Raw genomic sequence first — 27,737 nt, forward strand, 5'->3', positions numbered from 1 at the left:
GCGGGGGCCGGACAGGTGGGAAAGCAGGGGTGTGGTTCTGGGATAGGGCGCCGGCAATGACTCCTTGGCACCCTGCAGTGGTGCAGCCGCTGGAGGCCACAGGCCTTGTATCTATCCTGTTCTGCTCTCCAAGGTTGCTCATTATGTAGAAGTTAATTAGCATTCCCAGCATTTCCCTAATGGTAATTGCAGCCCAGCAGCTGGGAGCACAAAGCTGGGCCCCCTCCCCATCAGTGCTGCAGAGCCACAGGAGGGGGCACCTGCGGGAGGGGGCACCCGCAGGGGGACAGCGAGAGCCTAGCACCGGGACCACGGACATGGGGCTGAGCCCTTTGAGGTTCAGGCACTGTATGGGGAAGAAGTGTCCCCCCCACCATCGACCCGAGTCAGGCCGGGTGGAGCTGTTCAGGACTGGGGCGTGATGGTGGCAGGTGGGCCGGGAAAGAGGCACCAGCTTGAGCCCTCCTGGCACTGTGCTCTGCAGCTCTGACCAGCTTTGAGGTGGTGATACAGTATGGGCTGGCCACCCCCGAGGGGCTGGCCGTGGACTGGATCGCTGGCAACATCTACTGGGTGGAGAGCAACCTGGACCAGATTGAGGTGGCCAAGCTGGATGGCACCATGCGAACCACGCTGCTGGCTGGGGATATCGAGCATCCCCGCGCCATTGCCCTGGACCCCCGCTATGGGTAAGGCAGGAGGGGACATCGGTCATCAGGACACAGTGGCACCCTTGGGATCATGCAGAGGGACCAGGCTCCTGTCTGGGCACACACCCCACTGCTGATTCATGAGGCACAGCTTGGTGTCCCTGTGCTGACCGTCCCCGCCTGCTGTCCCTTGCAGGATCCTCTTCTGGACAGACTGGGATGCCAGCCTGCCCCGCATCGAGGCCGCCTCCATGAGCGGCGCAGGCCGGCGCACCATCCACAAGGAGACAGGCTCGGGGGGCTGGCCCAACGGGCTGACCGTTGACTACCTGGAGAAGCGCATCCTCTGGATCGACGCCAGGTAGGACCAGGATACCCGTCTCTGCCCCACGCCTCCCCCTCCCCGTCCCCTGTGGACTCCTGCCCTCCCTGTCCCTCCCAGCTCTGGCACCTTCCTCCTCGCTCCCGTGTTCTGCCATTTGACTGCTGGGCTGGGAGCGAAAGCCTTCGCTCTGTGGGGTCTGTTTGTGTCTGCAGTACATTCCAGCCTTTGCTCTGGGTTTTCTCCTCTGGGGGGGGCTCTGATCCCTGGTGTAAACCAGCAGTTGTCCTCCTCCACAGCATTAAGCAGAGCAGAGGTGGCGGCTGCTTAGACCCTGTGGGTTGTTGCTGTTGGGTTAAAGACCTGGCCTTTGCCTGTGCCTGGTACCGCTTGCCCAGCCATCTGCCCGCTCTCACCCCTTGTCTCTGCTGGGCACAGGTCAGATGCCATCTACTCAGCCCTGTACGATGGGACGGGGCACATCGAGGTGCTTCGGGGACACGAGTACCTGTCGCATCCCTTCGCTGTTACCCTGTATGGGGGTGAGGTCTACTGGACCGACTGGCGCACCAACACGCTGGCCAAGGCCAACAAGTGGACAGGGCACAACGTGACAGTGGTGCAGAGGACCAACACGCAGCCTTTCGACCTGCAGGTGTATCACCCCTCCCGGCAGCCCCTGGGTGAGGCCTGGGGAAGCGAAGGCGGTGGGATGGGGCGGGGGGAGTGCAGTGGGGAGGTGGCACTGGCACTCGGTGTGCGCCCACACCCACTCGGAGCATTGCGTGGGAGACGCTCCCACCCCCGTGGCTGCCACTTCTCACCCTCTGCTGAGCCGGAGGTCTCTCCTGGCCACCCAGCAAAGTGTCCTGGGATGATGAGGCTGATGGGTCAGAGCTCCTCGATGGGGGAGGCAGGGTCTGGGAGATCTGCAGCTCTCTGGGGCCTCCTGGGTAGGTGTCCCCTGGAACAGGGACATTGCTGAGTCTTATCCCCTTTGCAGCTCCTAATCCCTGCGAAGCCAACGGGGGCAAAGGGCCGTGTTCTCACCTCTGCCTCATCAACTACAACCGCACATTGTCCTGTGCCTGCCCGCACCTCATGAAGTTGGACAAGGACAACACGACCTGCTATGGTAGGGGTCTGCCCAGGCCACCCTGGGGCGGGGAGGATGGGCAGGTGCTTTGGAGCCAGTTCTGCAGACCAGGCTGAGGTCCCACGCCTGCGCCTCTCGTCCTTCTCCCCAGAGTTTAAGAAGTTCCTGCTGTATGCGCGGCAGATGGAGATCCGGGGTGTGGACATTGACAACCCCTACTACAACTACATCATCTCCTTCACGGTGCCCGACATTGACAATGTCACGGTGGTGGACTATGATGCCCTGGAGCAGCGCATTTACTGGTCTGATGTCCGCACCCAGACCATCAAGAGAGCCTTCATCAACGGCACCGGTGTGGAGACAGTTGTGTCTGCAGGTGGGTGTGGAGGAGCATCGCCCTGGATGGCTGCTCCCGTCAGGTCCCGGAGCCGAGCAGAGCTGCCAGCCCTCCAGAGGCTTCGGCTCCATGAGATCAGCCCTTCCTCTTCATCTGAATATCATCCCAGCCCCGTTCTCACAACTAACAAGTCTCCCTTCTCTGTTCCCTTTCAGACCTGCCCAACGCTCACGGCCTCTCTGTGGATTGGGTTTCCAGAAACCTGTTTTGGACCAGCTATGACGCCAACAAGAAGCAGATCAATGTAGCCCGGCTGGATGGCTCCTTCAAGAACGCGGTGATCCAGGGGCTGGACAAGCCTCACTGCCTGGTGGTTCACCCCCTCCGGGGGTAAGTCTGTGGCGGGGCATGGTGCCAGCGGGCTTGGGGTCAGGCCAGGAACATCAAAGGAGGAGGTGTACATGCAGGCACACGTGTGTGTGCGCATGACAGTGCACGTGCACAGTGGAGGGGAGAACAGGTTGCTCTCCCTATGTGTCAGCAGGTGTAGGAGGTGTGTGAGGGAAGAGAGGGCCACAGCTCGGGAGGTGTGTGTCAGCATGTGCGAAGGAGCGGGCTGTATTTCCGTACACGCACGTGCGTGCGTGAAGGAGAACAGGCTGCGGATAAGTGTGCATCCACGAGCGTGTGCCAGTCTGGGTGTGCACGGGGCTTTGCTGGATAGGGCTGCGCGAGTGCTTGGAAACACCAAACCACCTCTTGGGTCCCGGCACCGGAGGCTAGAAAGCCGTTGGGCTGCCCGGGCTGTGGAGTGAGAGGGGAGAGGGCCCAGCACAGGGCTGGCATCAGCCTGGAGAGCAGGCTGGGGTGGCAGGGGCTGGCGGAGCCTGGGTGGGCTGGGAGGGCGGCAGAACTGCGTGTGGGCCATCTCTGTGGGGCTGTTGGAGCCGCCGTGCTCAGTGTCCCCTCACCGGTGCAGGAAGCTCTACTGGACAGATGGGGACAACATCAGCGTGGCCAACATGGATGGCAGCAACCGCACTCTCCTCTTCACCAACCAGAAAGGGCCTGTTGGTACGGATCCCCCTCCCACCCCCCCAGTACCACCTTGCCTTGCAGCACCCTTCCTGGCCCTAAAAGCCTCAAGCCCCCACTCTGGCAGCCCTGGCTCCCCGGGGGACTGGCAGCTGGTTTGTGCTGGGTTGCCCTGACCTCACGTGCCCATTCTCTCCATCACCCCGTCCACTCTGCCAGTCCCATCCCACCTCCCAGACAGTGACGGTCCCTGCCTGCTGCCTGGACACTGACAGTCACTTGCTTTCCAGGCCTGGCCATTGACTACCCAGAGAGCAAGCTGTACTGGATCAGCTCTGGCAATGGCACCATCAACAGATGCAACCTGGATGGCAGCAACCTGGAGGTGATCGAGTCTGTGAAGAGTCAGCTGAGCAAGGCGACCGCCCTGGCCATCATGGGTGAGAGCTGGCAGGGTGATGGGGATGGTTTGTGAAGGCCTTTCCCTTTCTCCTGGCCCTGCCCAAACACAGGCTGCTTGTTGCCATGTTGCCACCTGTAGCAGCTGGGGTGGGGGGGGATGCTTATCCACCAAAGGCTGAGCTCAGACCCCTTTTTCCAGGCCATCGCATGTAAATCTGTGCAGAGCCACCGCTCTTTGCTGCCGGGGTGGGAGAGGATGGGGAAAGCTGCTGCATGTTCCTGCTTTCTCCTCCCAGGCAACAAGCTGTGGTGGGCTGACCAGGCCTCCGAGAGGATGGGCACCTGCAACAAGAAGGACGGGTCGGAGGTGACAGTGCTGCGCAACAGCACCACACTGGTGATGCACATGAAGGTGTATGATGAAAGCATCCAGCAAGGTGAGCGCATGGTCCCAGGGCAGAGACCCTCCAGGGCTGGGCAGTGGCTCCTCCGCTCCACCCGGGTGTCAGCGGGGCTGGACTCTGGCCCACAGTGGCCAGGCCGCCAGCTGAACCCACCCCTTCTTGCTGGCCCAAGTTTGGGCCTTGCCCTTGTGCCAGGTCCCTGCCGGCTGGCGCAGAGCACCCGTGTCTCGTGTGGCTGCCCTGAGCGGTGCTGGTCCCGGCTGCCCCAGCCTCTCCCCAGGCGCCCGCAGCGCTGGTGGGTGTGCCCTGGCCACTGGCTGCCACTCACCCCCCCTTCGCTCCCTGGCAGCTGGAACCAACCCCTGCAGCCTAAACAACGGCGACTGCTCACAGCTCTGTCTCCCCACTTCCGAGACCTCCCGGTCCTGTATGTGCACTGCGGGCTACAGCCTGAAGAGCGGGCAGCAGTCCTGCGAAGGTGAGTGTGCCTGTCCCCATGCCCTCATCTGAACTACCCCCTTGGAGCAGAGAGACCCCGCGGCCTCCCCCAGCCATGCCCGCTGCTTACTGTAGCTCCACCTGTGCCACGTGGTGCTGTGCGGCCGAGCGAGGCGTGTGTGCTGTCATGGTTCGCAGGGGGCTGGTAACCACTCGCTCTGGCTGTGTGCGGGCTCCTCCCAACTGCCCCGCACCTCCCTGCACCCAGCAGCGCTGCGGAGGGATGCTGGGGGCCGGAGGGATGCCAGGGGGGCTTGGGAGGGGCTGCGGGCTCCGGCCACAGTGATACCCTCGCATGGACTGTCCTTGTGAGGGGCTGGCAGTGATGAGTGTGGGCAGCACCAGGGCACTGCCCGGGCACCAAGGGCTCTGGGTTTAGCAGGAGGAGGGGACCAGGACTGCACGGTGGGAGCACTCAAAGGAGAGGTGAAACCTTTGCTGTCAGCAGCGGGTTTGGGTCACTGACTCGCCGCAATCACCGGGAAGAGGGCTTGGCAGCCGGCACAGCATTTGCCTTGCAGATCCTCATCCCTGCCTGGTTTGTCACCGTCTCCCTTGGGAGGGAAGAGCCCCCCCACCCCCTGGTCACTGCCAAGGCCTCTCAAAGGCTGTTTGTGTGCAGAAGGTTCTTGGTGTGTTTGGAGGGGGCTGGCAGAGCTGCTGCACCATCTGGGTCAGGGCAGGGACTGAATAACAAGCGCTGCCCTGACCCAGATGCGGCACAGAGCCTTTGCCATTGCTCGGGGGTGGAGGCAGCTCTGGAAAGAGACCTCGCTCCTGCGTCCCCTGTGTCCTGGCGTGGGTCAGGACCCCTTGAACAGGCTACTCTGGGGCTTGCAGCCTCCAGGGAGGTCTCGGCAGGGCCTGCCAGAATGCAGCCCCTTCGAGCGACGCAGGGAAGGGCTTTGTGGCTGTTCCCCGGTTTCCTGCCCCAAGCCATCAGAAACCTCGTCCCTGACTATGTCCGTGCTTGGTTTAGAGTGAGTTGTTCCCTGCCCTCTTTCCACAAGGTTTGCCATTCCTTCCCCTGCCCGGTGTGGTGGTGAAAACCATCCCATCCTGATCACGGAGGAGTTTTCTCCTTACGTTCATCCTGGTTAGTCCCCTCTCATGCGGGGATCCAAGTGAAGCAGAGGCATCCCTCCCTCCATGAGAGACCATAGTGCTGCAAAGCTTTTGAAGTATGCCACGCGCATGCTGCCCCTGTAAACACGTCACCCCTCAACCACAGCACTGTGGGCAGGATCAGGCACTTGGTGTCCAGCAGGACTGCCTCCCCCGCCACCTCCCCAGCTGCCTGCGGAGTTGCCACTTGCGCTTCCAGCCCACGTCTCACATGCGTCAGCCTCGGAGTCAGCCGAGAGGTGGGCGTAGGGGCTGTCTGTGCGGGGATGCTTCAGGCAGTCACACAGCCTGCCAGCAGGTCCACCCAGCGTGGTTAACCCTGTCCCTCTGCTGTCCTAGGCCATCTGCCCGGGCCGGGGACTCGTGGTGCTGCTGTCATGGCAGGGTCGAGCCCTCCTGCCAGCCCTACCACGCTTGTGCTCCTCCACGGAGCTGCTGTCACAGTTTTCCATGAGTTGCGGCTGTCTGTTTAAGGGACAGCGTGTGGTTTGTGGGATGCGTCTTACTGTCCCCACATCTTTGTCACAGGTGTTGGCTCCTTCCTCCTGTATTCAGTCCACGAGGGGATCCGCGGCATTCCCCTGGACCCCAATGACAAGTCGGATGCTCTCGTGCCTGTGTCAGGGACCTCCCTGGCCGTAGGGATCGACTTCCATGCAGGTGACGTGGGGGCTGGGAGTAGGACAACAGAGCTTGAGAGGTCGGGGAGGGGGAGCACAAGGGGGACTGTCACCAGACACTCCTTTCGCAGAGCTCTGGCCTAGAACATCTCCCTTTGGCAGCTCCGGGCGAGGGAGAGTTTCAGGTCCTCACGCCGGGGCCTTGCGGTGTGTCTCAGCCCGCATCTGTGCCACCCTTGGGGTGACCCAGAGGTGATCACTGACACCCACTCTCTTGCCTGGCCCCTCTCAGAGAACGACACCATTTACTGGGTGGACATGGGTCTGAGCACCATTAGCCGGGCCAAGCGGGACCAGACGTGGCGGGAGGACGTGGTCACCAATGGCATTGGCCGTGTGGAGGGCATCGCCGTGGACTGGATTGCCGGTGAGATGCTGCTTCAGAGCAGGGAGGAGCAGGTGGGCAGTTGGGGAGTGGGGCTCACGCGGGTGTTCACTGTCCCCTCTCTGCAGGAAACATCTACTGGACGGACCAGGGCTTCGACGTCATCGAGGTGGCCAGGCTGAACGGGTCCTTCCGCTACGTGGTCATCTCACAGGGGCTGGACAAGCCGCGGGCCATCACGGTCCATCCAGAGAAGGGGTGAGATGCTGCACAAAGCCACACAGAGAGGGCCATCAGCTGGGGGGTGGGCATGTAGCAGAGACCCCCGGCACCCTTCTGGCAGAGCCATGCAGTTTGCACACAGTGGAGACAGCGGTTTAAACGCCCTTTCACTGATGGACTGAGCTTCCTGGGAGCTCCCTGTGACTTCGTGGGTGCCAGCACCTCAGAAAATCCAAGTGGAGCCTCCCCAGACTGGCTTCAGCTTTGGACAGAGTCACAGGGAGTGGAGAGTTGTTTGGATCCACGGAAGGATGGAGAACAGCACCTTACATGCCTGGCACATGGGCTGGTTTCTGGGCTGCATCCAGCTGCAGTGCAGCACTCCTTTCCCCAGCTGCAGCGTGGTCTGCAAGCATGCGGCAGCCAGGAGGCTGGCAGATCACCAGGGGTCTGGACTGAGGCCCCGGTGTGGAGGGATGAGGAGAAGGGGTGTTCGTCCTCTGCTCCAATGGCGAAATGGCCCATGGATGCTGCTTCTGGACGGCCCCGTGGTCACATCCCTGCTTGTCCCCTGCAGGTATCTGTTCTGGACAGAGTGGGGGCAGTACCCCCGCATCGAACGGTCACGCCTGGACGGGACCGAGCGGATGGTGCTGGTGAACGTCAGCATCAGTTGGCCCAACGGGATATCTGTCGACTACGAGGTACAGCTGCTGGCTGGGAGGGCGGCGCTGCCCTGGGGTCTGGCAGGGAGTGTGCAGGTCCCAAGGGTCCCTGCAGCCGTGGCCCTGCTGGTGGGGCCGCTGGAGACACGGCTGTCCTCCCCGGGGCCCTGGAGTCTCCTCTTCAGTGCAGGGAGGGTTGTCCAGGGTGGTCATCTTCTGAACCCTGGGACCTTCTGCCAGACGCGGTGGGAGGTGTGGAGGGTGCCTTAGTGCCACCCTGGTGCACTGCTCCATTGCTGACTGGGATGCTTTCTCATCGCCTCAGGACGGGAAGCTTTACTGGTGCGATGCCCGGACAGACAAGATTGAACGAATTGACCTGGAGACAGGCGAAAACCGAGAGGTCGTCCTGTCCAGCAACAACATGGACATGTTCTCAGTGTCGGTCTTCGAGGAGTACATTTACTGGAGTGATAGGTACAGTGCCCAAGGGTTCCAGCAGTGCTGGGTGTCCCCTGGCACCTGCTGTGCAGGAGGGTGGGAAGCTGGTGGGTGCTATGGGGAAGGTGGCAGAGCTGGGTCCCGCCACATGGTGCTGCTGGCGTGGGCCCCACGTTGGTTGCTCAGTGACCCTGTCCTTTCTTAGGACTCATGCAAATGGCTCCATCAAAAGAGGCAACAAGGACAACGCCACCGAGTCAGTGTCCCTGCGGACAGGGATTGGCGTGCAGCTCAAGGACATCAAAGTCTTCAACCGGGCCAGGCAGAAAGGTGCATCCCGGAGCAGGGTGTCAGCCCCTCGTGCAGTGCTGCTGAGCGCTGACGGCCACCCAGGCTGGGCTCCCACGGCAGGCAGATGCAGGGAGGGGGCTGGAAACAAATGGGCCACTGTGTCCTTGTCAAAGAACCATGTTGTGCCATGGGCTGAGCCCATTTCTTCACCCACTTCCTCTGGGAGCAGGGAGAGGTGAAAAGCGGTCGAGCGGGAGCATCCTCCTACACAGAGCCTGCCTAGTCCCTTGAACAATCCCCCCTTTCCTCCCCAGGCACCAACATCTGTGCCCAGAGCAACGGGGGCTGCCAGCAGCTCTGCCTGTTCCGGGGCAGTGGGCAGAGGACATGCGCCTGTGCCCACGGTATGCTGTCTGAGGACGGGGTGAGCTGCCGGGACTATGACGGCTACCTGCTGTATTCGGAGCGCACCATCCTCAAGAGCATCCACCTGTCGGACGAGAACAACCTCAATGCGCCCATCAAGCCCTTTGAGGACGCAGAGCACATGAAGAACGTCATTGCCCTGGCCTTTGACTACCGCTACGGCTCTAAGGGCAGCAACCGCATATTCTACAGCGACATCCACTTTGGCAACATCCAGCAGATCAATGACGATGGCACAGGGCGCAAGACCATTGTGGAGAGTGAGTGTCACAGGGCTCCCTCCATGTGCATCTGCTCTCAGACCCCTCTTCTGTTCTCCCCACCTCTTTCTGAACTCCCTCCTTCCTCGCCCAAGGCCTTTTTTTTCCTTTTCTCTGTTAACGTTTTTTGGTGTTTTTGAGCGGCGTTTTGAGCGGCGGCTGTTAAGGGTTCAGCTGTGAGCTTTCTAGTGGAGCCTCTGGAAGAGGCAGCAGCGTGTGGTAGAGGACGCAAGTGTCAGGAGCAGTCTGCAGAGCTTGTTCTGGCAAGGAGAGTGTATCACGAGGCTCAGGCATGCACGTGGGTATGCATTGCATTGCTCTAGAAACAAGGCACTGCAGCAAACTTGGGATCTGCTCTGTGTTTGCATTTGACTTCCAAGACAGACCCATTGAGCCTGAGCAAACCTTTCCATGCCTGGCCCTGTCTTCACCTCCAGCCCTCGGTTTGCACTTGGTTGGTTTTAATGGCTCCTACAGCAGTTGAAAAGACCACGTCTGTTGCTCTGTGTCACTAGGGAGCACCTCCAGCAAGGGTTATAGATGTGCTTGCTAATAAGTGTATTTACATTTGGCACTTGGGATAGCTGTTATCACTGAGATCAGGAGAGCAGGGCCCATCTCTCATAGCCAGTTCATTAAACCTTTCGATGATCATTAACGAGGGAGGAAGGATGGGTGTACAGTTCAAGTTCCTGGCCTGGGAGATGGAGGGAAGGTCTCCCTGGTCAGCCATGAGCTCTCATCGCTCTGTGCCTCTGGGCCTCAGCTCTCCCCTGGCAGAGAGAGACCCTTCCCTTCCCAGTGCCACTGCTGTGGGGACAGGGGGACCCGGAGCAAGGCCTGGCCAGCGCAGGGGAGAGCATCAGAGCACAAGCTTGAAAGCCAAGTTCAGGTCCTCGTTTCGTCGTAGGTGAACATCAGTCAGTCTTCCTGCAAGGAAGTGTCGTTACCTGGTTGGTAGCAGAGGTCTGCCCAGGAGGCCCCTAAAGTCTCCTGGGGTCTCAGCTCACCCGTTAGCACAGACACGAGCCCAGCCCTGCTGAGTCCCCTCAGGCGCTGCCGCATTGGCACCATGTTAGCAAGCAGCCAGAGCCTCTAAGGGATTTTTTTGGGGGTGTAATTAAAAGCAATAACTTCAGGCTGCCAAAGAAGCTGCGTCCAAGTGTCACAGTCAGCACTGTCTGTGCGGAGTGAGCCGGGCAGCCTTGCAGAAGCATGGGCTGGACGCAACCCTTGCCTGTCCTCCCCTCCTGCAGACGTGGGCTCGGTGGAGGGGCTGGCATACCACCGCGGCTGGGACACGCTGTACTGGACAAGCTACACCACCTCCACCATCACCCGCCACACCGTGGACCAGAGCCGCCTGGGGGCTTTCGAGAGGGAGACGGTGATCACCATGTCAGGGGACGATCACCCTCGGGCCTTTGTGCTGGACGAGTGCCAGAAGTGAGTGGCCATCGGTGGTCCAGCCAGCCTGCCCATGGGTCCACGTGGTCCCAGGGCCAGCATCCAGGTGGACACCCCTCCACTGCGGAGGAAGCACTGGTTCCCAGCACAGAGAGTATTGGACCCCAGGGAGGAAAGGCCCTGTCCCCCGCCTTCCCACATGTCCTTCAGCACCCCAAAGCAAAGACAGAAACCCCATCCCATCCCCTTCTCTGGCCAGCTGGTGCCATGGAGTACCACATTTCCCAGCTGGCTGTAGTGGCCTCATTCATCCCACTCTCACCCTTTTTATGCAAGGACGATGTCCTATCCATCCCAAAGTCCCTGGAAGCCCCACAGCAGCAGAGGGGTGGGCTGAGCCGACATGTACGTGGCAGAGAGCTGGGGTTGCAAAGGCATTGTGTGTCTCTTCCCTTCCAGCCTGATGTTCTGGACCAACTGGAATGAGCAGCACCCCAGCATCATGCGCGCCACCCTCTCTGGTGCCAATGTCCTCATCATCATTGACCAGGACATACGGACACCCAATGGGCTGGCCATTGACCACAAGGCGGAGAAGATCTACTTCTCTGATGCCACGCTGGACAAAATCGAACGCTGTGAATACGATGGCTCCCACCGCCATGTGAGTCAAGACCTGGCCCCAGCAGCAGAGATGGGGCAGGAGAGCAGCAAGTGTTGAAACCGGGGCTGGCGCATTGTCAGAGGAAAACAGAGCTGTTCCTGGGACACAGGGGGAGTCGGGCCTTCCCCTGGGTCAGACAGATGGGAACGGGCTGCGTCCCACAGCCAGGTTCCCTCAAGCTCACGGTTTGTCAATGTCTGGCAGGTGATCCTGAAATCGGAGCCTGTGCACCCCTTTGGCCTGGCTGTCTACGGCGATTACATCTTCTGGACGGACTGGGTGCGCAGGGCTGTGCAACGAGCCAACAAGTATGTGGGCACTGACATGAAGCTTCTGCGTGTTGACATCCCACAGCAGCCCATGGGCATTATTGCCGTGGCGAACGACACTGACAGCTGTAAGGATGCCCCGCGCCCCACCTATCACCCACAGCCTCACCACCATGGGCCCCTGCTCCCCTGCCTCTGCCAGACCTCTGCCCCCTCTCTCGGGCGGCTCAGCCCCCTACCAGACAGCGCTGCTCTTCCACCCCGTCTGCAGGCCAGGGGAAGGGGGAACCCCTCCCACCATCCTTCCTGGCCTGTCATTGCCCCTTTGGGACCTTCACGCCAAGGGATGTCCATCTCCAAACCCTGCACAGGCTGAAGAGAGAGAGAGAATTTGCCCTATGTGTGCTCTTCCCGGGGCATCCTCCTTGCAAGATCTGGGGAGACTGGGTGCCCCTAACCCCATGCATCCCCCATAGCCCCATCTGAAGAGTGTGGTGCAGAACCCCTACTTTTCCCAGCAGGGAGGACAAGGGGAAGGGACTGCTGAGACTGTCCCTGGTGTGACTGCTCTCTGTCTCTCCTAGGTGAGCTGTCCCCATGCAGGGTGAACAACGGCGGCTGTCAGGATCTCTGCCTGCTCACGCCCAAAGGACACGTCAACTGCTCCTGCCGCGGCGAGCGCGTCCTGCAGGAGGATTTCACCTGCAAAGGTGGAGGGGAGGTGGACGTGGGAGCTGATGGGGATGGGAAGGGGAGGAGGAGAGGCCAGTCTCAGCCTGGCAGAGCTAACGTTCCCCGCGCCCCCCCCAGCCCTGAATTCCACCTGCAACATGCACGACGAGTTCGAGTGTGGGAACGGCGACTGCATTGACTTCAGCCGGACCTGCGATGGTGTGGTCCACTGCAAGGACAAGTCGGACGAGAAGCAGTCCTACTGCAGTAAGGTTCCTCCTCTTGCTGCTTTGCTCAAACACACGCACCCCTCGGCACGCGCAGGCACTCTGCTTGAGCTGTCAGCTCTGTTCGGCAAAGGGAGCCAGGACTCCTGGGTGTCTTCTCATGTCCCTCAAGTGCTCGCAGTCCCTCTTGCCCTCCCAGAGATGGGCCCAGCCAAGCCAGGCTTTAAGGGCTCCAAACCTTTTCCAGTTTTGGGGGGCAGGCTGGAGAGTGGGACACCTTGAGCCAACCCAGTGGGGGCTGCAGCACCCTCCCTCTAACACCAAGCCTCGATCCTCAGCCGGGAGGGGTCTCTACTGGGCAAGGGCCAAGCTTAACCTTGCGACGTTGACAGCACAGCATGAGGGAGCCTGTTTTCTAATCCTGCCTGTGTAGTTTCTTCCCCTGCAGAAGGGTCCCTGAGGAGCTGAGACACCCGGGGGTGCCAGCCCTCCCCTCGTGCTCACTTCCTCCTCCTCCCTCACAGGCAGCCGCAAGTGCAAGAAGGGTTACCTGCACTGCATGAACGGGCGCTGCATCGCCAGCCGCTACTGGTGCAATGGCGTGGATGACTGCGGGGACAACTCGGACGAAGTGCCGTGTAACAGTAAGCAGGCTGGCTGGCTCCCAGCCAGCCCTTGCCAGGGCTCAGTCAGCTGTCTGGGACAGGGACAGAGGCTTCGGGAAGGAGTTACCTTCAGCTTGACAGGATCAGAGCGGAGCCAGGGCTTAACGGAGAGTCAAGGTCTAAATCCTAGTCATGCTGCTTGTGCCACAGTCCACTTTGTAAAGCTCGCTCCCTGGCAGCTTGAAGGAAGAACTCCCGAGCACGGCCCTGCAGCACCCAGAGCCTCCCGAGAACAGTGGTTCGACACCCAGGAGGAACACAAGGCGATGGCGAGGTGCAGAGTCGCTGCTCCTCGTGGCTCCTGTGCTCCTGAGAAACGGGCACCCAAGCATCCCTAAGGGCAGCATCCCTTCAGAGCTGCAGGAGCCTGTCTGCTTGGTTCAGAACCAACAGGGAAGGTCAGGAGCTTCCCCGAGCCCACCCAGGCCTGCTATAGCAACAGGCCAGCTCGGGAGACGAGCTGAGGCTGCCAGGCAGATTGTGTGAACCAGGGAGACACCAGGTCTCAGCCGGGAGGGGACCAGAGCTGGGTGTACAGGATGAGGTGGTCCATACCTGTGCTGGGCAGCGGGTGTATGTCTGTGCATGCACATCCACAACGTGAGTGGGGGCGGTGGGGTGGCTGTACATGCTGGGTCCCCCAGCCCAGCCTCATCTGCTGCGGGGGCTTCCCCCTTGCAGAAACCAGCTGCGCTGCTACTGAGTTTCGCTGCCGAGATGGGAGCTGCATTGGGAATTCGAGCCGCTGTAACCAGTTCATCGATTGCGAGGATGCTTCAGATGAAATGAACTGCAGTGAGTGCCCCAGCTGCTGTCCCATGTTCCCTGCTGCCTCCCCAGCTCTGCCCTGCTGTAGCTCTGGAGACGCTCCTGCCCTCTGCGCCTGTGGGCAGGGGCCTGGGTCCCTGCACCTCATTTCAGTCTTTGGGACTTACGCTGAATCAGGGAGGGAAAAGGGCCCTGGCTCCCATCCCATCAGCAGAGGCCAGCCCAGGTTAGCCCGCTGGCTGGAAGCAGCCCCAGCCCATCACTGCAGCCCCCCACACCATGCTTGGCACCTCGCCACCCGACAGCCCGTCAAAAGTGCTTAACATGGTCCCAGCAGCTTGGGGCACATGTGGGGCAGAGTCAGCCCGGTGCTGCTCTGGGGAGGGAAGGGCTGTCAGCAGGAGGGTGAGGGCTCATGCTGTGCGGTGGGAGTTGGACGGAAGGGCTGTGCCGCCGGCGAGCAGCACCCGTCACCCAGGGGTCCTGGTGTGGTTCCTTGCAGCTGCCACCGACTGCAGCAGCTATTTCAAGCTGGGGGTGAAGGGTACCACGTTCCAGAAGTGCGAACACACCTCTCTGTGCTATGCTCCGAGCTGGGTGTGCGACGGGGCGAATGATTGCGGAGACTACTCAGATGAGCGGAACTGCCCAGGTGAGAGTGGGGAGAGGAAAGGGGGCTCAGGCCTAGGAGAGTGGGGGCATCATGCCGACCCTCTGGCCGGGTGCTCCTCTTTGGGGTCTCTTTGGGCGGTGGATGCTTTGTTTGCACACCGGGAGCATCATCTATTGCCTGCGCAGCACCTGCATGGAGGGAGCTGCAGCACGCTGATCGATGCGGGATCACCGAGGGCTTTTGGAGAGCAATCCTTCAGTCAAACTGTTCTGGGTTGGGCGCATCCGTGCCACCACCTTACTGATGTTTACTTCACAAACCAGGCGGGAGGAAACCCAAGTGTCCAGCCAATTACTTTGCCTGCCCAAGCGGGAGGTGCATCCCCATGACTTGGACCTGCGACAAAGAGGACGACTGCGAGAACGGAGAAGACGAGACTCACTGCAGTGAGCGGCAGGGTGGGGAGAGCAAGGGACTCCAGGGTGATAGCATGGGGTGGCGAGCGCAAGCATGCTGGAGGGGAGGCAGGATCCTCTCCTCTCTCTCACATCCCTTTGCCAAGGATCAGACTCCAGATTTTTCCCCCTCTGGGGGGGGGGGTCTTATTCCACAAGCTTGGGCTTTTAACTATGACCAATGCAAACATCCTGTACATTTGTTTGGTCAGCACATGCATGAGTGTCCATGCTCGTTTTGAGGATGGCCAGTTACGGCTCACTTGAGTTACATTTTTAGTTCCAACCTCCCTGGACAAACCCCAAACCATGCTCAGGAACTGGGGAAGCTCCCCAGCTCCAGAGCAGGGAATCCCACGCCAGTCCTACCGCTGCAGTGCCCATCAGCACGGCATGCGGACACTGCCAGGTCTGGGTGAGCAGGAGCCCCAGCACCACCATGGGCTCCAGCCCCGGAGCCCGGCTGGCCCAGCCTGGCTGTGCTCTGCTGCCATGTCCTTCCCCCCGCATCGCCCCAGCTCTGACCCCTCCTCTCTTCTTCTCCTCTCCCAGACAAGTTCTGCTACCCTGTGCAGTTTGAGTGCAACAACCACCGCTGCATCTCCAAGCTCTGGGTGTGTGATGGGGCAGACGACTGTGGGGATGGCTCTGATGAGGACAGCCGCTGCCGTGAGTCTGCTCCAGCCCCTGCTTTGATGTCTCTCAGTCCCTGCCTGCACTGCTGCTCCATCTCTGTGTATTCCTGCCTCTGCCCATCCCTTCTCCCACCCTTGCTTTCCTGTGCCATGGTCCTCACTGCTTTCCTGGGTTCTGTATCTTGGGGTGCCCCTGAGACGTGGGGGCACATAGCCCAGGAGTGCCGGTTCTCCAGCGGTGGGGATGACTGGTCTCCTTCTTGCTTCTCCCTTCCCCAGGGCTGACCACCTGCAGCACAGGATCCTTCCAGTGCCCAGGCACCTATGTGTGTGTGCCGGAGCGCTGGCTCTGTGACGGAGACAAGGACTGTGCAGACGGAGCTGATGAGACCCTCGCTGCCGGCTGCTGTGAGTCCTCAGGGCTGGGTGCATGGCGGTGCCAGGGGCTGGAGAGGAGCTGAGTGTAGTACAGACAGAGTTGCCTAGGGGGTCTAGCCCCACTCTCCAGGGTCCCTGTCAGTAGCAGACAGGATGCCTCGTCCTGGCCACTTCCCCTCCAGGCTTGCAAGAGGAAACTGCAGTGCTGTGGTCCAGCAGACCTGGATGTGGGGACGTTTGGGTGCCTTTCCCTGGCTGTGAGGAGAGGAGGAGCATCGTCCCGTGGAGCAATAGCCAAAGGCACCACGGTGCCTGGGTGCTGTTCACAGCCATGGGACGAGGGCCCAGGCCTGGGCTCAGGCTGGGGGCTAAGGAGTGGGAGTCCTTGCCCCGACTGGACTGTGCCTCAGCTCTTGTCCCCAGCACCCCAAGACGAAGGGCTCGGGGGGCAGGCAGGAGAGCATGTGGTATGGCGGGGGGCTGACAGTGGTGCCTTGTTGCAGTGTACAACAACACCTGCGATGAACGGGAGTTCATGTGCGGAAACCGCCAGTGCATTCCCAAGCACTTCGTCTGTGACCATGATGACGACTGTGGTGACGGCTCAGACGAGTCCCCGGAGTGTGGTGGGTGTCTGAGGGGTGGGGGAGGACAGCAAGGGCCGTATCTCCTGTAGCACTGGCCCTGGCAGCTGCGCTGCGTCTCCTGGGCTTTGAGATGGTATCCTGGTGGAGTCTTTGTCATTTAGAGGGGGTTTGACATGAGAGCACGGTGAGGGGGAACCAGGAGAGGGAGTGGGAGGGGTTCAGTGCTGGAGAGCTGCAGGAGAGCTGTTCCCCTCCAGCCCCGCAGCAGGGTGTCCACCCTGGCACAGAGCAGTTTTGGAGAGATCCAAAACCACCACGTTTGCCGCCTCCTTGGTCCCGAGGAGGGCTGCAGGGAGGTTTGGGCACCCATACCATGGCTCCACACAGCCCAGCCACCGCAGTGCCCCTGTTCCTCCCGTCCGGCTCAGGGAGGTGGGCTGTGCCATCTGAGCCCGCCACCCTCCCACAGAGTACCCCACCTGTGGCCCCCATGAGTTCCGCTGCGCCAACGGCCGCTGCCTCAGCAACAGGCAGTGGGAGTGCGATGGCGAGTTCGACTGCCACGACCACTCGGATGAGGCGCCCAAGAACCCGCGCTGCACCAGCCCAGGTACCTGTGGGGGCTGCGGCCGGGGAGCAGGGTCGCCTGGCTGCCTCGCGCTGACCGCTGCCACCTCCTCTCTGCCCCACTGCAGAGAACAAGTGCAACGACTCCTTCTTCCTCTGCAAGAACCGGAAGTGCATCCCAGAGGCGCTGCTTTGCGACAACAACAATGACTGCGCAGACGGCTCAGATGAGCTCAACTGCTTCATCAATGAGTGTCTCAACAAGAAACTGAGCGGCTGTTCCCAGGAGTGCGAGGACCTCAAGATTGGTTACAAGGTAGGGGCCCATAGGCTGGGAGGGTCGACTGGAGGGATGCTCTCCCGCTCCCTTCTCCTCCACAGACACTCTTAGCGTGAGTGTGCTTCTGTCCTGCACCAGCTGGGCTGGGGATGCACACACGGGCACTTCTGGCCTGTGCTTCTGCGTGCTGCTCTTGTGTCTGTGAGCTGGCTGTGCCTGAGCCCACTTGTCCCATGGTGACAGCCTGTCATGTCCCACTGTGTGGGCCCTGAATATGTCTAACAGCTCTGGGTTGCCCCCTGCAGTGTAGATGCCATCCCGGGTTCCGGCTGAAGGATGACGGGAAGACGTGCATTGACATCGACGAGTGCTCCACCACCTACCCCTGCAGCCAGAAGTGCATCAACACTCTGGGGAGCTACAAGTGCCTGTGCATAGAGGGCTACAAGCTCAAACCTGACAACCCCACCAGCTGTAAAGCTGTCACAGGTGAGAGCCAAGAGCGGGCTTTGGAGGCAGGGATGCTCTTCTGGTGACTGTGGGATGCTGCTGGTGTTGGAGTTGGTCATGGTGCTCTGCAAGGCAAAGGAGCTGCACCTGACTCATGAAGGAGAGCGGGGAAGCAGCGGGGCAGGGAGGGCGGCAGGTCCGCAGGGGATCTGCCCACATCCCAGCAGCACTTCCCTGACACGTCCCATGGTTTCCCTGTGCAGATGAAGAGCCCTTCCTCATCTTTGCCAACCGATACTACCTGAGGAAGCTCAACCTGGATGGCTCCAACTACACGCTGCTCAAGCAGGTGCGGGGGCAGCTGGGAGCAGGAGGGAGCACCAGCCCCACGTGGCGGGGGGTTCAGAGTTGGAGAGGGGCCCTGCAGGGCAGGAGACCTGCCAGCCTGGGAGTTTGGGCTCTTGGCTTCCCAGGCAGATGGTAGATCCTGTATAAACAACAGCTCTTGCTATGAGAATGCAGGAGGTCCTGTGTAAACAGTAGCTCTTTGGTAGCAGAGCTTTATAAGGCAGGGTCTGCACAACAGTTGTCTATAGGTGCTTTTAACTTCTCTGCTGCAGGGACCGGGAGTTGAGGCTGGCGGCTCACTGGTCTTTGTAATGCCCTCGTGACCGTGTGCTAGCAGGTGAGACTGTTTCAACACTTCTACCTTCCTCCCAGGGGCTGAACAACGCAGTGGCTTTGGATTTCGACTACCGGGAGCAGATGATCTACTGGACAGATGTCACCACACAGGGCAGCATGATCCGCCGCATGCACATCAACGGGAGCAACGTTCAGGTGTGGGAACGAGGCAGCCCCTCGAGCACCCCTGGTCTGGGCAGCTGGTCCTCACCCACCTCCTGCACAGAGGGGCTGCCTGGAGGGGCCCAGACTGGCACGAGGGCCACCGGGGAAGAGGGCACAAGCCCTGCTGTGGGGTCATCATTAGGCTAAGGGCATCAGCCCAGGTTGCTACGGGGATGTTTTGCAGCACCATCCTGATCAGAGGTGGGCTCCACGCTGCCCCAAAGCAGCGGGCAAGGAGGGTTGGGGGAAGAGAAGAGTGAGGAAAGGGAGCTGGGCAGGACCGTGTGCAGGGGCAGCGCGCTGAGGAAGGGGGATGTTGTCATCCCTGAGGGACCAGGGCAGGATCTGGTTCTCCCTGTCCAGCCCCAACATCTTTGTTCTCTCCCAACAGGTTCTTCACCGCACTGGCCTCAGCAACCCTGACGGGCTGGCTGTGGACTGGGTGGGAGGCAACCTGTATTGGTGCGACAAAGGTCGGGACACCATCGAAGTGTCAAAGCTCAACGGCGCCTACCGCACTGTGCTGGTGAACTCAGGCTTGCGTGAACCCCGGGCACTGGTGGTGGATGTCCAGAATGGGTGAGAGCCTGCGGCACCTGGACCTATGCGGAGAGGGGGCTGGTGGGCCCCCTACCATCTTGCCATAGTCCTGGAGGCTGCGAGATGGGACGGGGCCTTCCCTCCTCACCTCCGGGACACCTGGCTGCTTCTCCCTGCCCTGCACCCGTGTCCCCACGCGCCTCAGTTCAGCCACGCAACGGGCAGAGTGCGGCCACTGCTGTGGCTTGGGCTGGACTCAGTCTCCCTCTGCTCTTCTGTTTCATCTGCAGTTACCTATACTGGACGGACTGGGGGGACCACTCCCTGATCGGGAAGATCGGCATGGATGGCACCAACCGCAGCGTAATCGTTGACACCAAGATAACTTGGCCCAATGGCCTTACCCTTGACTACATCAACAGCCGGATCTATTGGGCCGATGCACGGGAGGACTACATCGAGTTTGCCAGCCTGGACGGCTCCAACCGGCACACGGGTGAGAGCACCAGGGCTTCTGGGTCACTGCCAGGCCTTTGTGGGGTGTGGGCTTTGGATCAGTCGTGGGAGCAGGAGCCAGGGCTGCTGGGTACGGTCCCCAGCTTCGGCAGCTCCTCTGTGCCTCTGACCAGGGGAAGAGGTTTGTTCCCTGGCTGAGCTGTCCCTGGAGAAGGGCTGCGCGCTGTGGGAGGGGTGGCGTGGGGCAGCCCCTTGCTGAGCCACCTGCTCCCCGTTGCAGTGCTGAGCCAGGACATCCCGCACATCTTTGCCCTCACCCTCTTTGAGGATTTCATTTACTGGACCGACTGGGAGACCAAGTCCATCAACCGAGCCCATAAGACTACGGGAGCCAACAAGACCCTGCTGATCAGCACGCTGCACCGCCCCATGGACATCCACATCTACCACCCCTACCGCCAGCCTGACGGTGAGCCACGGGGCCAGGGCTGAGGGGCTGGGGTGGCCCTGGTGCCGCGGAGCAGCCCTGGGCAGGAGGCTGGGGCTGGGCACGACGTGCAAAGGGACACCAGGTTGAGCGGGGTGTGTGCAGCGAGAAGGATCTTGCAACGGGGAGTTCATGTGCCACCCTGAGTGTCCCCCGCCTTGGTCTGACTTGTGGTTGTCTCCCTGCTCTCCCCAGTTCCCAACCATCCCTGCAAGACCAACAACGCTGGCTGCAGCAACCTCTGCCTCCTCTCACCGGGCGGGGGGCACAAGTGTGCTTGTCCCACCAACTTCTACTTGGGCAGCGATGGCAAAACATGTGTCTCCAACTGCACAGCCAGCCAGGTAACAGCCTGCCTGCCCCTGCCTGCCCTGGCCTGCGTGGACTTCCTCCCTGTGGCGAGTGAGCATGTGCCTGTGCTCCTGTGTGTGTCCCTTCTGCCATGGTTTCACCAGGTCCCAGCTCCTCTGCTCGTGCTGGTGCCTGTGCTGTGCATCTGGGTGCTGGTGTGCTCACACCTTCTCCAGCCGTGGGCAACACCTCCCTCCTGTGGCATTTCCCAGCACATACAGACTGCAGTCGTTTGGGGGTGCCCAGGGGACCCAGAGACCCTCTGGCTCTGGAATGACTTTCTGCCTGCCCCCCTCCCTCAAACCCCAGAGACTGTGTGGGGTGGGCTCAGGGTTAAGGCTTTGCTCTAGGTCAGGACACAGAGTGTCCTGGGGGTGCCTGGGAAGGGACAGCACCGAGATCAGTGCTCTTGGCAGAGTTCCCTGGGGATGAAGCCTTCTGGGGTCCTCCCTCCCTATTCCGAGCCGCCCTCACAAGTTCATCTCTCCATGGCAGTTTGTCTGCAAGAATGACAAGTGCATCCCTTTCTGGTGGAAATGCGACACCGAGGACGACTGCGGGGACCGTTCGGACGAGCCGGAGGACTGCCGTGAGTGTCGAGTGGGGCTGACCACAGCCCACAGTGTCCCAGCACCCCGGCCGCGCTGCCTGGCTCTTGCCAGCCCTACAGCAGCTGTGTGCTGTCTGGAGCAGCCTGGCACTGCTTGTGCAGCTGGTCCCCAAAAGCCCTGCTGCTGCTCTGGCTTTGGGACAGCACTACTGCTCCCTGCTTAGCTCCGGCGCAGAGGTGGATTACCCATTAGCAGTGGGCTAACGCTGTCCCTGCGTGGGGTATTGCCCCATGGAGGACAACAGCCAACTGCTGCTTTCAGAGCAGAGCTGCCCCTTCACTGCGCCAGAACCCAGGGATGGGCACTGATTGCTCAGTCCTTGCTGAGAACCCCAGAGGGGAAAGCGGGACATTAAGGTTTGCCCTGAAAACATTCCCCAGAGCAAATGTTTCACCCTGTCTTACTTGCCCCACAGCTGAATTTAAATGCAGGCCAGGGCAGTTCCAGTGCTCCACTGGGATCTGCACCAACCCAGCCTTCATCTGTGATGGAGACAACGACTGCCAGGACAACTCAGATGAAGCCAACTGTGGTAGGTTCTCCACGTCCCCTCATGATGCTCAAACCCCAGCAGGGCTGAAGCATCCCAGTAGGGCAGAGATGCAGCGTGTCAGCTTTTTGACTGTGCTGCTTCCCTCCCCAGATATCCACGTCTGTCTGCCCAGCCAGTTCAAATGCACCAACACCAACCGCTGCATCCCTGGCATTTTCCGCTGCAATGGTCAGGATAACTGCGGTGACGGCGAGGATGAGAAGGACTGCCGTAAGTGGGGAGCTGTTAAGCGTGTTAGGGATGAGGAGCGTGCACGGTTAGGGGTGAGCAGTTCCGTGCTGCATCAGATCCGTGTCTTTGGGTATTGGCTTCTCTGCAGGCTGGCTTCTGGGTGGTCCTGCCCCTGGGCATGGGGCTTTCTCCTTACCTCTCCTCTTTGTAGAGCCTCTGTACACCTTCACCCTGCTGCCCCTACAGACACTTCTGTTTCCTAGTGGAAACAAAATCCTTAAATTCCTCAGAGTGGCAAGTTCAATATTTGCCGCGGATTTGCACTGAGCCTGTTGCAACAGTTGAGGGATCTTGTGGCTTCTGCCCTGTCTCCCTGCAGCTGGTCAACTCTTCTGGAGCCACTACAGGGCTCCGCTCCCCTCCCGTCTCACGCACGTGGTCGTCAAGCATGGCCAGATAGTTGGGATGCCCAGAGCATCTGCATGCCTCTCTGCTCTGTGGGGCGGTTTTTGTGGGGTGGTGGCTGGCAGGCCCCTGCCTGCCCCGCTGCCTTTCCTGACTCTGCTTCTCCCTCCTGCAGCGGAGGTGACTTGTGCCCCCAACCAGTTCCAGTGTGCGATCACCAAGCGCTGCATCCCCCGTGTCTGGGTGTGTGACCGGGACAACGACTGTGTGGATGGCTCAGATGAACCTGCCAACTGCAGTAAGAAGCCTGCATGGGGAGGGGGGGTAGTGGGTCGGGCCACACTGAAACTGGGAGCTCCCCCAGAGCCAGTCATGTCTTTGCCTGTGGGATGGGGGGTCCCTACTCAGTCCCTGCAGGTGCTGTGGGCAGTGGATGGTGGTGGTGGTGGTGGCTTTGCCTGGATCTATCCCACCGAGATACTCCTCTCCATGACTTCTCCCTGGAGAACTGCTTGAAAGGGGGGGATCTTGCCCACCCTGTTCCAAGCAGGGGTGCTGCAGTCAGCTCCAGGCTGCTGGCACAAGGTGTTCATCAGCCCTGCGGAGAAAGCAATGTGCCCAGCCAATGCTAACCCCTCCTCCTCTCCTCATATCCATGTCATCTTGTTTCTCCCTGCAAGCACAAATGACGTGTGGTGTGGACGAGTTCCGGTGCAAGGACTCGGGCAGGTGCATCCCAGCGCGCTGGAAGTGCGACGGGGAGGATGACTGCGGGGACGGGTCCGATGAGCCCAAGGAGGAATGCGGTGAGCAGGGACTCGGCCTGGGGAAACAAGCACAGAGAGCATCTTGTGCCTCCCCTTCCCCGAGGGTCAGGCTGCCCTGGCGCTGTCTGTCTCCTCCACCTCCACAGTGTGCCCGGGGCTGGGGGAGGTTTTAGCTGCTCCTTTTCCAAACCGCGTGGGCAAGGCTGGGTCAGAGGGAGGCTGGCTGAAAGCAGCACTGCCCTCCCTGCTAGCTGGCATGCCCATCCCTCCCCTTGTGTGGGGACAATGCTGATGCTGTCCCTGTCTTGTCCCTCCCAGACGAACGCACCTGTGAGCCCTACCAGTTCCGCTGCAAGAACAACCGCTGCGTGCCGGGTCGCTGGCAGTGTGACTACGACAACGACTGCGGGGATAACTCGGATGAGGAGAGCTGCAGTACGTGCCACCTTTGAGCCTTTGCTATCCTGGGAGCCAGCTGTGCAGTGGAGAGGGGAGCGGTTCAGGTCCCCCCAGCCACTCTGCCTGCCAACGCCCCCAGCTACGGAGGGGGAGCATCGGGCTGGCTGGGGCTGATGGCCGGGGAGCCTGGGGAGTGGCCTTCTCCCCCTGGACAGAACGCGCCTGACTGCAGGCTGTCTAGCCTGGTCCTGCAGCCAGGGCTTGGCTGCTGGCTGTTCTGAGGAGAGGTCCCAAGTGGGTCCCAAAAGGGAGAATGTTACCCCAACGCCCTCCCCGGCAGGCAGTGCACGGGCCCTGCACGGCCGTGCTCACTCACGGGGCTCACAGGTGCCTTGTCCCACTCGTGGTGGAGCAGCTTTGCTTTAGACCATCGCCCCATGCTTTGGCCCCAGCCTGGCAGGCAGCACCCTTTGAAATGGTTTGGCCTGGGAAGGCAGTGGGGACACTCTGAACCTTTGGGAGGGGAGCTGTGGAACCGGCTGAACCCAGGTCACAAACCTGGACGTGGACCAGCCATGTGGGAAGGCATCTGGTCCCCAGAAGTTGTGGCAGACGATCAAGTTGCTGCCCCTTAATGAGTTACTGCTTGTTAGCGGAACTGTGCCAGCACCCACCCCACTGAGCAGCAGAGGACCATGACTGTCCGTATGGACAAGACAGTTCTTGGGGCTCTGCTGCGGGCAGGAGCCTGGTCCCGTCCCTCTGGAGGGACCCAAGCTGCCCATGGGACGGCACCAGGGTCTGCTGCCAGCTGCAGGGGCCTGGGTAGAGCCAAACCCTCTTCCCACGATGCAGCAGCTGCCCCAGGTCCCTCTGTCTCCCTGCAGCTCTCTAGGGTGCAACTTTTTTTTCTTTTCCGTTGATTTCACGTCGTGTTTTTGAGTTTGTGCCATTTCACTTCATCTTATGTTTTTCTCCATTTTCACACTGTCGTTATGGGGCGCTCAGAGGTAGGTTCCTGCCAAAATCTTTTAATTCCATGTAGTCTCTCTAAAATAAATGAAGACAATAAATTCCAGGTGAGGGCAGAGGGGTCGGGACTGGACAACCCAGGTGAATTTACTGAGCATCAGCACCAGCATCTCCCTCCGCTGGAGCCGCAGTCAGGGAGGGTCCGACCCTGTTGCCTCCACTGCCGGGGCCCGTGCATGGCTCATACTTAGCTCCAAAATCTGTCCCCACCCAACCCTTCCTGCTCCAGCTGGACACCCCCTGCCCCCCTCTTCCCCTACAGTCCTGTCGGCTTCTGCACTGCGGCCGGAGGGGCCGCCTGCCCCGACACGTCCTGCACATGGGGTCTCCCCAGGGCAATGCAGAGGGGAAGGGTCCCGAGAACCATCCTAGGCAGGAGGCCACGTCACGTGCTGTCCTTCTGCAGAGGGATTTGGCACTGACTGTGCCGGTGCCAGCCCAGCAGGTGCGTTGAGTTGTGAGGGGGAGTCTGTCCCCTTGCAAAGGGGGTGCAGGAGTGCCGGCTCTGCCAGACCTGGCCAGGGCGCTGCTGCCTTTCCCCCTGCCCGCAGCTGCCGGTGGGGCAGCAGACGTGGGCAGCAGGGAGCTCTGGGGCTAGTGCTGCCTTCAGTGGAGAATGATTTGGGGGACACATGCAGCCGGGAAGCTGCCAGAAGTGAGTCTGTATGGCCATAGTATCCCCCAAAAACCGCATTTCCCTTCAGGGAGCTGGGAACCCTGGACTGGGATGGGAAGGGGACTGGGAAGTGGTATCAGCCATGCCTCTCTGTAGCAGTTCCCCCGGCTCTGCTTGCACCCCACCCTGTCCCCAGTGCCACTGGACGTGTGTCTGTGTCAGCCTGTGCCCCCCAAGCTGTTGGCCAGGGAGACCTTCTGTCCTCACAGCCCTGCCTGCAGCTCCCACTCAGGGACACACTCTGTGTTCTCTGTCCCCAGCACCCCGGCCCTGCTCGGAGAGCGAGTTCTCATGTGCCAATGGCCGCTGCATCGCTGGAAGGTGGAAGTGCGATGGGGACCACGACTGTGCGGATGGCTCTGACGAGGTATGGTACCAAGGACAGGGGCTCCCTGCCAGCACCTTCGCCCTGCCCACGTGTGGGAGTGGGAATATGTGTGGGAGTGGGAACACGTCCCACCTAGACTGCCTCTGCTTGTCGTCACCCACCACCAAGGCGGGGCTGAGAGCCTGGTCCTGGGTGCAGTCACGGGATGGAAGGCTGCCACAGCCAGGGCTGTCCCTGCTGACCTCTGTCCCTCACCCTTCCCCTGCAGAAAGACTGCACGCCGCGCTGTGAGTTTGACCAGTTCCAGTGCAAGAATGGACACTGCATCCCCATGCGCTGGCGCTGCGACGCTGATGCAGACTGCATGGACGGCACCGACGAGGAGAACTGCGGCACTGGGGGTAATGGCAGCGCTACGTGGCTCCCTCGGGGCTGGTCGTCTTCCCCCCATGCCCTCATGTCTCCTGTGTCCCCGCTGTGGGTGGGAGTGCTCCCGGGTGCATGTGTCTGCACCGCTCTGCCCGCCCCCAGGGCATGCACGGACACATATGTGAGCCCTGGAGAGCCCCCAGCTATGCTGGAAATAGAAGTTGTGGCCCCAGACTGGCGTTTTGGCAGCCAGGCAGCACTGGCTGACGTGTTGCCTCCTGCCCTGTGCTGTCGCAGTTCGTACATGCCCCCTGGATGAGTTCCAGTGCAACAACACGCTGTGCAAGCCCCTGGCCTGGAAGTGCGATGGGGAGGATGACTGCGGGGATAACTCAGATGAAAACCCCGAGGAGTGCTGTGAGTGACACTGCGTTGCCTCTCCCCACTCCTGGCAAGGCCCCTGCCTGACACACATCTGCCCGCAGGGGCAGCAGCCCACCCCGAGCACCTGCACGCTGGGAAGGGGTGGCAGTCCCAGAGCTTGGGCACTGCTGCGGGTAGCCAGGGGGACTGTGGGTACCTCTGGCAGCTCCACACATCCCCTCTAGATGAGTCCCCTCAAGGGCAGCCGGTGGGGCAAGGGGGCAGGAGGTAGGTCTGGTTGAGAGAGCTGAGTTGCAGAGGTGCTGAGCCGGGTGTGGGGCTGGCAGTGGGGAGCGGGGGCTGAGAGGGCAGGGAGCTGGGTGAGAAGAGGGCTGACCCTCCTGCAGCTGGGCTGGCAACCGGGCAATTGTCTTTGCTTCAGTCTTTTTGCTTTAGTCTCCGGAGCCCGCTCGCCCTCGTGGGACAGGCCTCCCCGGAGAGCGGGCAGAGGCTGAGCAGCGGCTTGTGACAAGTGTGACAGCCTGGCTATGGCGTCTCCTTTCACCGTCACCGTTTGTTTCTGTTTGCTGGTGCAGTGAAATTCCAGTGTCCCCCCAACAGACCGTTCCGCTGCAAGAACGACCGGGTATGTCTGTGGATCGGTCGACAGTGCGACGGCATTGACAACTGTGGAGACAACACGGATGAGAAGGACTGTGGTGAGTGGGGCTGCATGTGGGCACCGCTCTGCACCTGGCGTAGATGGGGCAGTGGGTCAACGCTGCCCTCAGGCTGCTCCTCGCAGAGCCCTGCGTTTAGCCCAGGTGTTGGGGTTTGCTTTGCCCACTCCTTCCCAAAACCGGGAGGCAGGCACAGGCATCCTGGGTCCCTGCCTGGTCTCTTCCCATGCCATTCATACCCTGCGGCTCCCACGGGGCTGGGTGCCCAGGCACGCAGAGCGTCACAGCTGCTGCCTATGCTCCTGCAGAGTCACCCACGGCCAAGCCCAAGAGCTGCAGCCAGGACAAGAACGAGTTCCTGTGCGAGAACAAGAAGTGCATCAGTGCCAACCTCCGCTGCAACTTCTTTGACGACTGTGGAGATGGCTCCGATGAGGAGTCCTGCTCCCACGGTGGGTGCAGAGCTGGGGTGTTGGGGGGGGAGAGGGTGGACAGTGGGGAAGCCTCGAAGGCACCAGTGCTGACGGCGCATCCCACCCTAGACCACAAGTCGTACGACTGCGTGACCAACACCACCATGTGTGGAGACGAGGCCCAGTGCATTCAGTCGCAGTCCACCACGTACTGCACGTGCCGCAGAGGCTTCCAGAAAGTGCCAGAAAAGAATTCCTGCCAAGGTACTTCCCGCCACTGCAGGCTGAGGGGCTGAGACCACTGACCACTGAGAGGGCTCAGGGTCGGGCTGTCAGGTTTACAGTTGGTTTTTGCCAGTAAGATGTGTCTTCACACCTGTGGAGTGGCTGGGGCATCAGAAATGGTGTCCTTGGGGTATGAACATGGGGAATAGGGCGAGACGGTGTCTCTGAGCCATGGGTAGCACA

General features: G+C 60.9%; 1 protein-coding gene across 1 annotated transcript in view; it reads left to right on the plus strand.

Annotated features, from left to right (window-relative positions):
* LRP1 (LDL receptor related protein 1) overlaps positions 1-27,737 on the plus strand; it is an 89,542-nt gene that overhangs the window by 56,045 nt on the left and 5,760 nt on the right. Inside the window, exons 26-75 of the mRNA XM_059832776.1 lie at positions 485-689; positions 847-1,011; positions 1,411-1,655; positions 1,976-2,107; positions 2,220-2,447; positions 2,624-2,798; positions 3,388-3,482; positions 3,734-3,883; positions 4,142-4,282; positions 4,599-4,727; positions 6,401-6,532; positions 6,785-6,919; positions 7,006-7,135; positions 7,677-7,803; positions 8,090-8,241; positions 8,411-8,535; positions 8,811-9,182; positions 10,439-10,628; positions 11,049-11,253; positions 11,458-11,650; positions 12,107-12,232; positions 12,333-12,461; positions 12,946-13,065; positions 13,768-13,881; positions 14,357-14,506; positions 14,791-14,925; positions 15,475-15,591; positions 15,837-15,965; positions 16,439-16,561; positions 16,992-17,132; positions 17,218-17,405; positions 17,675-17,858; positions 18,083-18,168; positions 18,540-18,659; positions 19,060-19,247; positions 19,499-19,704; positions 19,945-20,133; positions 20,347-20,495; positions 20,998-21,091; positions 21,529-21,645; positions 21,757-21,876; positions 22,418-22,540; positions 22,923-23,048; positions 23,328-23,444; positions 25,377-25,483; positions 25,713-25,845; positions 26,111-26,230; positions 26,773-26,895; positions 27,165-27,308; positions 27,399-27,533. Of these exons, the coding sequence (XP_059688759.1) occupies positions 485-689; positions 847-1,011; positions 1,411-1,655; positions 1,976-2,107; positions 2,220-2,447; positions 2,624-2,798; positions 3,388-3,482; positions 3,734-3,883; positions 4,142-4,282; positions 4,599-4,727; positions 6,401-6,532; positions 6,785-6,919; positions 7,006-7,135; positions 7,677-7,803; positions 8,090-8,241; positions 8,411-8,535; positions 8,811-9,182; positions 10,439-10,628; positions 11,049-11,253; positions 11,458-11,650; positions 12,107-12,232; positions 12,333-12,461; positions 12,946-13,065; positions 13,768-13,881; positions 14,357-14,506; positions 14,791-14,925; positions 15,475-15,591; positions 15,837-15,965; positions 16,439-16,561; positions 16,992-17,132; positions 17,218-17,405; positions 17,675-17,858; positions 18,083-18,168; positions 18,540-18,659; positions 19,060-19,247; positions 19,499-19,704; positions 19,945-20,133; positions 20,347-20,495; positions 20,998-21,091; positions 21,529-21,645; positions 21,757-21,876; positions 22,418-22,540; positions 22,923-23,048; positions 23,328-23,444; positions 25,377-25,483; positions 25,713-25,845; positions 26,111-26,230; positions 26,773-26,895; positions 27,165-27,308; positions 27,399-27,533 (7,479 nt within the window). The remainder of the gene's footprint in view (positions 1-484; positions 690-846; positions 1,012-1,410; positions 1,656-1,975; positions 2,108-2,219; positions 2,448-2,623; positions 2,799-3,387; positions 3,483-3,733; positions 3,884-4,141; positions 4,283-4,598; positions 4,728-6,400; positions 6,533-6,784; positions 6,920-7,005; positions 7,136-7,676; positions 7,804-8,089; positions 8,242-8,410; positions 8,536-8,810; positions 9,183-10,438; positions 10,629-11,048; positions 11,254-11,457; positions 11,651-12,106; positions 12,233-12,332; positions 12,462-12,945; positions 13,066-13,767; positions 13,882-14,356; positions 14,507-14,790; positions 14,926-15,474; positions 15,592-15,836; positions 15,966-16,438; positions 16,562-16,991; positions 17,133-17,217; positions 17,406-17,674; positions 17,859-18,082; positions 18,169-18,539; positions 18,660-19,059; positions 19,248-19,498; positions 19,705-19,944; positions 20,134-20,346; positions 20,496-20,997; positions 21,092-21,528; positions 21,646-21,756; positions 21,877-22,417; positions 22,541-22,922; positions 23,049-23,327; positions 23,445-25,376; positions 25,484-25,712; positions 25,846-26,110; positions 26,231-26,772; positions 26,896-27,164; positions 27,309-27,398; positions 27,534-27,737) is intronic.

This window comes from Gavia stellata, chromosome 36, assembly GCF_030936135.1.
Source record: "Gavia stellata isolate bGavSte3 chromosome 36, bGavSte3.hap2, whole genome shotgun sequence".
Taxonomy (NCBI): domain Eukaryota; kingdom Metazoa; phylum Chordata; class Aves; order Gaviiformes; family Gaviidae; genus Gavia; species Gavia stellata.